At 43.6% G+C, this 10,631-nt stretch overlaps 1 protein-coding gene across 1 annotated transcript; it reads left to right on the forward strand.

The window, feature by feature from the left end:
• Window positions 1-369: 369 nt before the first annotated feature.
• sbk1 (SH3 domain binding kinase 1) lies at window positions 370-10,114 on the forward strand (the record flags this gene model as incomplete). Its single annotated transcript, XM_083932472.1, has 4 exons — window positions 370-424; window positions 7,559-7,800; window positions 8,591-8,793; window positions 9,287-10,114. The coding sequence occupies exons 1-4, from the start codon at window positions 387-389 to the stop codon at window positions 10,112-10,114; spliced, it is 1,311 nt and encodes a 436-aa protein (XP_083788598.1). The 5' UTR covers window positions 370-386.
• Between the last annotated feature and the right edge of the window lie 517 nt (window positions 10,115-10,631).

A 10,631-nucleotide genomic window follows, 5' to 3' on the forward strand; every position in this document is an offset into this window, starting at 1 on the left:
TCCCGCTGCTTGGCAGGTTGAGATGGTGGGCGCTCAGAGGAGGGATCCCAGCTTGTCTCCTCATCTCAGCCTCCAGCATCAGATGATGCTTTGATTTAATCCGCCTCCGAAGAAAGTAAAAAAAAAAAACCCAACAACAACTGAAGAGCATCTCCAGAATCTGGGCAGGGGATCTTCTTGAGCGGGCAGCAGGCAACAAAGCGCAACGGCGAGATCTCATCCGAGCTTTGTCGGCTGTGAAACTGCAAAGGCTCTGAGGTTCTAAGAGGACCTGCTTTGTTTTTTAAGCACCTATAACTATCGATAACTTTCTTGAAACGAGGGGATCCATTCATAGGTTTTTTGACCCGAGCGGACCAGAGCCAGCAGCTCTGCTCGCCGAGCGGATGCAGGACCATGGAGGAGAGAGACAGGTCGCCAGCAGGTGAGTGAGACAAAATACATACACAGAGAGGTCTGGAAAATGTGTTTTATTGCCTGGGATTTGTTTTTGTTTATTCTAATTTATTAATTTAATAGTCCAGTTATTTTTGAAGACCTTTGAATTTGTTTTCATAAATGTTATGATTGTGAGTAACTTTGTGTTGTCTGTACTTTTACTCACTCTCATGGACAATATTCATAATAAATGTGCCTATAATAAAGCACCAGCTGTTAAACAGCACTACAGCTTTATCACTAGGTTATGATTGACTCTGACTATTTAATGGTTTAATGGTGACTTCATTTGTGTTTTCACCCATCATGAAATCCGCGCCTGTTTGTTTCCCATTCTGCTTTTGTGATTTGGCCTTTGCTATATGGATGCGAGGGCATCCGGGAAATCCTTTTAATGGCCCTTTTATACTTTGTCCAGGGCAGACAGGTGATATCTCATCATTAATGCGGCCTAATGCATTTAAATGAGAAGCTGACTTGATAGAACAGGCCCTGTAAAAGCAAATCCTGCAGGCTGGTAATGGACTCTAAATGAAAGGCAATAGTAGCTAATATTCAGGGATTTGCTTTGTCACAAACATTGTTTTGATGAGGGGGAAGCAGCAGTAATGGCCGAGAGGGTTATAAGGATGAAGTCAAATTCAGGGTCAAAGTTGTACCTGGAGCAGGTGTGCGTGTTATTGTTCAACACTGTAATGCTTGATACAAAAAGTTAGAACATTATACTAAGCCTTTCTTTGCAACTGAATTAATCATCACATTTAGAAGGTACATGACAATGGTACATTTGACATTAGTAATCCAAAAACAAAAACACATTATTGTGCATACACAGACACAAAACAAACAAAACATCTAAACATGGCCTGCAGAGCTAGGGCATCTGCCACTTTACAGCCAATACATAAAAAAAGGCAATCTTACAGCTTCATATAGAAACAACAGATCCCAGACAATGACCCGGTCACAAAACTCAAAGAAATGCAGATATAATGCACAGTTTTACAATGGATACTTGTAAAATGGCATTAAAACAAGATCTTACCAACATTTTAATCAGTTTAATAAAAAAATAAATCAGACTCAGCAGCAGACACAGTCGGGCAATGGAATTGTTATAGCAAAACATGGCTGCTCAGAGAACAGAAAATAAGCAAACATTGTCAATTAGGACATGTAGAGGACACTTATTTTACTCTGTTTTTCTGGGGGGGGGGGGGGTAACATATAACATAATATCTGCACATTACATCCTAACCTGCCTTTATGTTAGTGGGAGAACAGTTGTGTGTAATGATACCCCTGTCAATCAATCAGCATGCATACATGTCTGCGTGCGTGGGTGTGTTCATAGCATGACTGTGTATGTTATGCATAATGTGCACTGCATTTTTTTTTTTTTTGCATTTACCCTATGATAGTTATTAAACGCTATCTTATTGTTTGGTTAATCAATGTTCGATATCTATGTCCAGTATGTTCTTGATTTTATGTCTTGTGTCTGACATTGTGTCCTATACTTGTTCTTTCAGCGAAGACTAATATCCAGTCATATACAATGAAAGCATTAGAGAGAGAGAGAGAGAGAGAGAGAGAGAGAGAGAGAGCGAGAGAGAGAGAGAGAGAGAGAGAGAGAGGGAGAGAGAGAGAGAGAGGTTATTTGCAACCTCAGCAATCACCAGTAGTGCATTAATTGTGGTTAGAGGCTATTTTACAGTATGAGCAGGGATCTGCAATCACCATATACTGTTAGTGTGCCTTGAAGTAGAGGGCTGACTGTTCTGGGGAAATAAGAAGTAGTGTCCTCCTTAGCGATGCTCTCACATAAGTTAGCCACACCCCCTTTTAGACCCCATTTTCTGAGCTCATAACAGAGTCACTTCTCCCCATTTACTTCACATCAAAGGGACGCAGTCTACAGCATTTGGTACAAAGGCAGGGATGCTTCAATTCAGTCTCACTGGATTTCCCCAATCCCCCTCTCTGTCGCCACATGAAGCCTCCCTATTGGAACTTGAGGCTACTGTAAAGTGTGTTTGAGAGAGGGGGTTAGGTACAGCATGTTCCCTGGGTAGATTATTGGGTTGTGATGTTTCACTGTGAATGATTTTTTTTAAGGGACATGATTACAATGATGGTGATGACGGCATTGTGTATAATGACATTGAAAATCAGATGCTATACAGCGTCTAATCCCAAAGCCTTAATCCCAGGCTACATTATTGATTTATTCTGCAGTGGGATGATTGTTCTATTTATTTTTTTGGTTTCTCGTCATGCTTGATTTTTTATTGATTGTCATGCATGGTCACTGTACAGTACGAGAGCCAAGCGTTCTTTCCCTCCCATAGATAATTTCCACTCTCAGTCATTGTTTGGATCCTTTTAATCTTGGGTTAACCCTTCCTGGGGTTTAGGTCATCCCAGGAAGCAAATGGTTAGAGTTTCTGCCAGCAGGCGGTGGCTCCATGGGTGTTAACCCGTCCCAAGACAAGTCAGGGACGGGTTAAACAGCACTCAGTCCCAGCAGGGATCCTGAGCTTTCAGGCAAATCTAGAAAACGGGTGATTTGTCAAAGTGAGTGCCCGTGGCCTTGGCTGCTGGTTCACCTATCACAGCACAGCAGGGAGGTTTCTTAAACTGTGTGTTGCCAGAGGCACTAAATGCACCAACTCACAGGCTCAGATGTTCTGTGTAGGGATTGGAAGGTGTTTCGGTTTATTACGCCTGAGTAAGGAACAGAGTTTGATTGCTGTCATGACGAAGCCCATTTGGTTTTTGATGGAATGACAGATTGTTTAGGATCGTGTGTCATTTGAGACAACAAGGAGAAGGACATACAGACAGACAGACAGAAACACATCTGTATGCGTGTGTCTATGCATGCAGTTGTTTTCCCCCAGTCAGTGAGAAAAAAAACACATCAGTCACATCGTATTTCACTCACTGTTTTTACTTTGACCCTGGAGGCAAGACACGTTGGGCATTTTGACAGTAAATTGGACACAGGAGATCAGTCTTCACCCATAATGACTCTTTTGCTGAGAGCAAAGCAACTAGTCCATTAGTAATGGAGAGGTAGAGACGTGAGGCAGGCTCCTGCAATCTATTTATTTCCTTCATTAGTCCCTTGTTTAAATTTTTTGTAACAGACAAGAGAGAGGTAGGAGAGGTGGAAGGGAGACTGGACTAAAAAGGGAAAACACTGTATATAAAACTTCTGATATTTTGTTTACATTAAAATACATATGTTAAAAAAAAGATGCAAAATCTTTCCCATGACTAAAATTTAGCTTGACTCCTTTATGTGAGTCTTTATTTATATTCAATCGTCATCTTTGTCTTAATGTGCTAATCAATGTCATGTCACAGTTCATTGCAACTGTATCACTCACATAGCTTATACAGGAGAACTCACTGAATACACAATTATTTCCCCTGATGAGAGTCACATGAAAATAGCCTCCCACAGATATTTGTTCCCCTGCAGGCTCTGTTTCCTAATTGTCATCTTTAGTGAAGACAATCTCGAACATACTTAAATATGCAAACAAGCCAAGAGTTTACCTCGGAAGTCAGAGCTGGGAATGAAGTCACACTCGAGTTAACCTCGTTCCCGTAACAAGTCGGAAAACCATTGGGCTATATTGGTATTATGGGGTGGGGGGACTCTAACTAGGTAAGCCATTCTTTGCAAGACCAGTTGACAACATCCCATTGTGCTGTATTTTGGGCATATAAATACCATAGCAAATGTCTACAGATAGATAGACTACTGTTAATATGACTGATTTAACGAGACAGAAGTACTAATAAACAGAATGATACTACAGCTTCTACTGTTGCAGAGCAGCCATGTTGAATTGTGAGGTCATGGTTGGTGATGTTCGCCTGACTTTCCAAGCTGTAAATCCAACTTCACGGGGGCGCTCCAGTTGAAATATCTGACTGGGAACAGCATGGTAACATGCTCACAATGACAATGCTAACAAACTGATGTTTAGCAGGTATAATGTTTACCATGTTCACCATTATTTGTGAGTGTAAGCATGCTAGCACTTGCTAAGGGGTCATGTTCCCCATGTCCTATGTTCCCTGGTCACATCCAGCATTTTGTCAGGGTTAGGGGTTACGGTTAGGGTCAGGATTAGGGTCAGGGTTAGGCGGTAGTGTTAGGGTCTACATAGGCCTATTTGCTGTGGAGTTTGGTACTGAAAAATAACCGACCGGGTAACATAGGACCTTTTTGGGGAAAAACAGGAAACATGGGACCCTTGGAACATCCCCACTAATCACAAGGTAGGAGCGGAGCTGAATCTGATAATCAGTTAGAAACCAAAGTATTGGACGAACAGGCCTATTTAACAATATAGTGAATAGTAAACAGAACAGGGTTGTTTTTCCTAGGATGGCAAAGTCATGACCCACCCTTCTCTATCTTTAATTGGCTAGTACTTGCTGCCTTTGTTGGTTAGGTTAAGACATGAGCCATGCATGGCAAAAAAATGAGTTCAGAGGCTAAACACACTGGAAAAATACATGCCAAACCCTGAGGCTATTAAGAGACAGTCTTTGACCATAGAAACAGTTCTCAGCAGCATCACAAGATAAATCTGTGTTCCCATCTCCAGCTATGTGTTTGTAGAAGAAAAGGTCAGCTGCTTCTGCAGTTTGATCTCATGTGTGACACGTGGAGTCAACCACAGCAGGTTTCTGGACCAACGATCTGTTTTTTAGGACTGGATGTTTTGGCTTTTTATGGGAACAACCTTTATTTTTTTAATACTGTGAATTCACTCAGCTCTGTTTGAGTAACTGCTAAATGGAGGGTAATTGCCAATCTGTATTTAAGGGGAAATTAGTGGCTGGAAAACAGATTGCTGCTGCTGAGCGAAAACCCTTCAAAAAAAAAATTAGTTTTCAGGCCGTCTTTGTTCTCAGATTGTGCATTTTTGCGTTTATTTATTGACATTTTCAAACGGCTTTCAGACACTCTGTCACCTTGTCTTTAGTCGCCTGACAGGACAGGAGAGGAGTTGAGGGCAGCATGGGAGATCAGTGGGGCATGTGACTATGGTCAAGCACGAATGCTGAGTTGTGCAGAGGCTCACAGCTGCTCCCTCTGAGAGGTAGGAACACAAAGAGAGTCACTGTGCGGCTGATACACAAGACCCCCAACCCCCCACCCCACCCCAAACACACACACACTAATCTCCCAGAGACCACATAACTTCATCCCCACACCTCCTGGGCACTACACTGCAGTTTCTGCTTCATATTTACAGCGTCATCGCAGCTAAGGAGAGCACCGTCTCCCAACCACTCATCACGTTGTAGGACTCTTAATCCAGTTCTGCAAAAGGAAATGAGTGCAAAGCGTCCTGCACTGATGGGTGGGGTGGAAGGGGGCTGCTTTTGTCTTTGTGGGAGCTGAGTAATGTGATTAAGATCCATGCTGGAGTGCTGAAAGTGCCAGTAAACAAGCGCTCTTTTCGCTCTGCTTCATTCTCACTGATAGAGGCTGTGGGGCCATGCAGGGTGGGCGGTCAGAGGAAGCACACTTCCACTCTTTCCATTCCTGTTTAAATGTTTAATCACCAAACCTGGACCACGGACTGATCTGGATCATGATCAACTTTTGTGTTGACTTGCTGGAGGCTACACAGTGGGCACGCTCAGATCGAGTAGGCTACAATATTCATAGTCTCTTATATAAGCATCTCCATGCTTGTGATAAAATCAAGAAGCAAGTGTTATCTACAAAGACATATGGCACATGGGGCACTTTCTATTTGCAGTGTTCATCTCTCTCGCCAAGAACACGAGGCGGCAAATGGTCGCATCCTTTTTTAGTTTTTTCGCTGTATAATTGCTATATTTATCAATCTCTCTCCCACAAGGTAGCTGTGGAACGTCAGCACCTTCAGAACAAAACCTCCATGTTTTCATCAACTGTACATTAGTTATTGTGCAGTAATTCACCTTTTTCTTTTCCCGAAATGTCAGTCAGTCGACACTCTCGTTTGGTGGTTCTGAGAAACAGGTTGCAGGGAGAACAGAGAACAGAGAGCAAAGCAGTAATGATGGATGAGAAAGGCCATCAGCAAAATTGTTTGCGCTGATTTGATGTCTATAAGTGAGCGTATGTGTGTGTGTGCTGTGCATGATTGGGTGATTTCATTTGATTGTGTGTATAGGGAGGGAGGGGGGTTGAAGAGAGACAGGGAGAAAGATTGGTAAGATCATTAGTGTGATCCACTTCATTTCCTCAAAAGGTTCATTTTTTTGCATTTTGTTTAATAGTTTTATCCTTTTATCGAATCAGTCACTGTAAGAGACGCTCACCTGCACAGTCACACATCTCTGATCTTTAATTTGTTGTCAGCGGGTACATTTAGTGTGTGTGACTCCATCTGAGCTTTAAACTAAAGCACATTTTTTCCTCCTAGGATCGGTTTGACCTATTTCAAACTTGGCACTTCTGAAAATCAGCAATAACTTTTCTGTTGCAGCTTTTATTTTTTTCTTCTTCAGCTTAAGCAATTTGACCAAAATACACAGAGTACTGTGCAGCAACTACTGTGCAAATTAAACGTTTTTTCCAGGCAAAACTGAGCGACCACTTTTATCACTGCACTACTGATCGCTTCTACTGTTTGGAAATGTATATGACATACAGATAATCTGCGGCATGCCTTAACAGCATGTATATGCCTTGGAGCTGTCGGCTCGCTCAATTTCTTTTCATTTGTTCGTCCTTCTACCTGGCCACATTGATTTTCTATAGATGTCTGCCAGTAAGTGCTGTCTGAGATCAGCCATATCTGAAAGCTGGCCAGAGTAATCTAGAGGAACAACAGGAAGTCCAATACATTTACTGAAAGCACTTCCCCTGTTGATTCCTCCCCTGAATTGATTGTATGGAAATGAAGTTCTGTTTAAGCCTGATTTAACCACCCTTTGGGACACCATGTACAGACAAGATAATAAGGATGCGCCAACAAACATAAAAACACTGAAGAGCCTCCTGTCATAAACACATTCATGCATACAATTTATATCGCCTGCCATCATCATAGTAGAAGGAATTTTGAAAGTGTTATTTTCTCTTTTCATTTAGTCTGCCCCACAGCGTCAAGGCGAGCCTGTCTCTTTCTCCATCTGGGCCGGGACGGGTGGGCAGTGGAGGGGGCTCCCCTACATCTAAGATGGGCTACTGCGGAGGAGTGCCTGTGGAGGACATGCAGGCCCTGGCCATCACCTCTCTGTCTGCAGCAGATGTAGCCAAACAATATGAGCACATTCGTGAGCTGGGCAAAGGCACGTATGGCAAGGTTGACCTGGTGGCACACCATACACAGGGTGAGTTGGTTTAGGTCTTTATCCTTTAAACCATACAATAAAGCATAAATATAAAAAAGACATTTTAGAAAACAGGTCGTTTAGATCACATTGTACCAGCATGTCTTATAGTTGAGGATAACAAGCTAAGGAATATCAGCATGTGGAAGTCTCAAGCCACATTGCTGAATTAATTTCACCAGTTAACATGTATTTTAGGTTCACAGTACTGTTTAATCCTTGGTTGTAAGCTGGCCCAGTCTGAAAGCGGTATAACTAAGCATTGTAAAGTAATGCAGAATAGTGAGGCTGAGAAAGCATCAAAGATTTCAAAAGTCTCATGTTGTAAAGAGCAGAGATGCTGAGATTGGAGGTGTGGAAGACCCAAAAACACTCCTTTTTCAGGAGGGGGTTTTAAAGAGACAGGCACTTAAACTGAGCGTTTCAGACAGAGGGTGAATACAGGTTTATTCAGACAGAAAGTATGAGAAAAATTACATTTGAACATTAAAGCATGTAAACATGTTTTAGTAGAAACCCAGTAAAAACATAATATGTCCCCTTTAATCACTCCGTGCACCTCTATTTATTTGAAGCTATAATCATGAACAGCTGGTTTTATGTGTGTAATGGAGTTAAGATTCATTGTTTATATGAATGAATGTTCCAGGTAACACTTCCAAATTCAATTTTGGTGCTTTGGATACTACTTGGAATGTTTTGGATGGTAAATTGTTGGCAGTATTCACAGGTCTAACACACCAGAGCTTACCTGTGTCGGTCTAAATGTGTGTATCTGATTTTATTTTAGGCACTAAAATGGCACTGAAGTTTGTTACCAAGAACAAAACGAAGCTCAAGAGTTTCCTGCGAGAGTACAGTCTAACAGGCTCACTTAGCTGCAGCCCTTTCATTATCAAAGTCCTGGACGTGCTCTTTGAGACCGAGGACAGCTACGTGTTCGGACAAGAATACGCCCCCGCCGGGGACCTTTTCGACATCATCCCCCCACAGGTAAAGCAATCATCCTTCCTTCCATCAATCACCGTCCTCACTCAGCCAGAGCTGCTCCAATCAGTAGCTGTGTTCAGAAACTGCGGTTTTAACAAGCTCTCCTGGGATTGGAGCCTTGTTTTCGTCCTGGTTTTCTGGACTTTGTCAGAGCTCTCATTTTGATTTGGTACTATTACAGTTGATGTGCCAGGAGTGCTTGACTTCAAGGTTCTTCTAAAGAGCCATTTAAAATGGTTGCAGTGGAACTCAAAACTGAGACTCTTTTGTTTCAGTTTTTGGAGAGTATCACTTTTCACCCTGTGCTTCGACCACTCAATATAATCATCAACCTACTCTTTTTAACCGTACTGTAACCTAATCACCACAAAGCTCTTTTCTGGTATCACCACACATCGTCTCACCTCCTACACAGTGTACTGTATTAATTCAAATCTCTATTTTTCTGCCTTTTCTTCAACACTTTCTTCTTCGCTCCTCTGGCACTTCTTCTCAGGTGGGTCTACCAGAGGAAATGGTCAAACGCTGCATGCAGCAACTGGGCTTGGCCCTGGACTTTATGCACAGTAAAAGCCTGGTGCACCGGGATGTCAAACCTGAGAATGTGCTCCTATTTGACCGTGAGTGCCGGCGCATCAAACTAGCTGACTTTGGTATGACCCGACGCGTGGGATGCCGCGTGAAACGGGTGAGCGGCACCATTCCCTATACAGCGCCAGAGGTGTGCCGCGCTAGCCGTGCTGAGGGTTTCCTTGTGACCACCAGTCTGGATGTGTGGGCGTTCGGCGTTCTGGTCTTCTGTATGCTGACGGGCAATTTCCCCTGGGAAGCAGCGCTTCCGACCGATGCTTTCTATGAGGAGTTTCGACGCTGGCAGAAAGCAGGGTGTCCTGTGGGGACATACCCGTCTCAGTGGCGGCGCTTCACCGATGACGCCTTGCGCATGTTTCAGCGGCTGCTCGCTGCCGAGCCGGAAAAGCGCTGTGGAGTCAAGGACGTCTTCTGCTTTGTCAAGTACGAGCTGGTCAGCGAGCTCAGGCGCAGAGCATCTTGCCGAGCCAAGAGAGGTGAAAGGTCAAGCTCGGGAGTGTGCACTGGCAGTTGCACCCCCTCCTCGTCCTCCGCTTCATCACGTTCCTCCCACAGACACCCTGAGCCATCCACCCCTCCAGGAACCTCCTGCCTGCGCCCAGCACCACTCAAACGCAGTGTCCTGTCCGACCCGCTTTCTCCCAGAGAGGAGTCTGGGCAGCACCAGTCTCCAGGCCGGGACAAGAACAAAAGCCAGATGGTGATGGCAACTGCCATCGAAATCTGTGTGTGACCACGCAAATGTTAGCAGTGGATGGCTTTTCACAGTACTAACAAGCTGTGAAGAGGTGTCAATGACTACCACAGAGACTCTGTGAAAAAGGAGAGGTACTCTAACCATTAAAGAGAAGCTCAGGATCACATCCCCTGCAGTGGAATTGGACATCATTAATCAGAGGTACACACTTGGACAGCCTATCACTGGCACATGCCGTTTAGGTTTTGATTTGTGACCAAAGACTGCTTCCCAAGCTGAGAAGCTATTTAAGAGTCTGTTGACGTTGCTCCTGTCTGCAGCTCAGTCTGCCATTCAGACATTTGTGTTTTCTGCTCATACTGTGGTGGTGCTAAGGATTCTATAATTAGGTACTTCATAAACTGATTCTGTCTTGTATCACTCATCACTCCATGTCTATTTAAAAGTGTTTATTTATCTCAGAGTTAAAGTTCCAGGGAGGCTAAAACTTGACCTGATCCGGTGATGCCGTTCAGTCGGAGGCCGGTGATCTGAGAGCAATCTACGCAACCAA

The sequence above is a fragment of the Echiichthys vipera genome (genome assembly GCF_963691815.1).
Source record: "Echiichthys vipera genome assembly, chromosome: 18".
Taxonomy (NCBI): Eukaryota; Metazoa; Chordata; class Actinopteri; order Perciformes; family Trachinidae; genus Echiichthys; species Echiichthys vipera.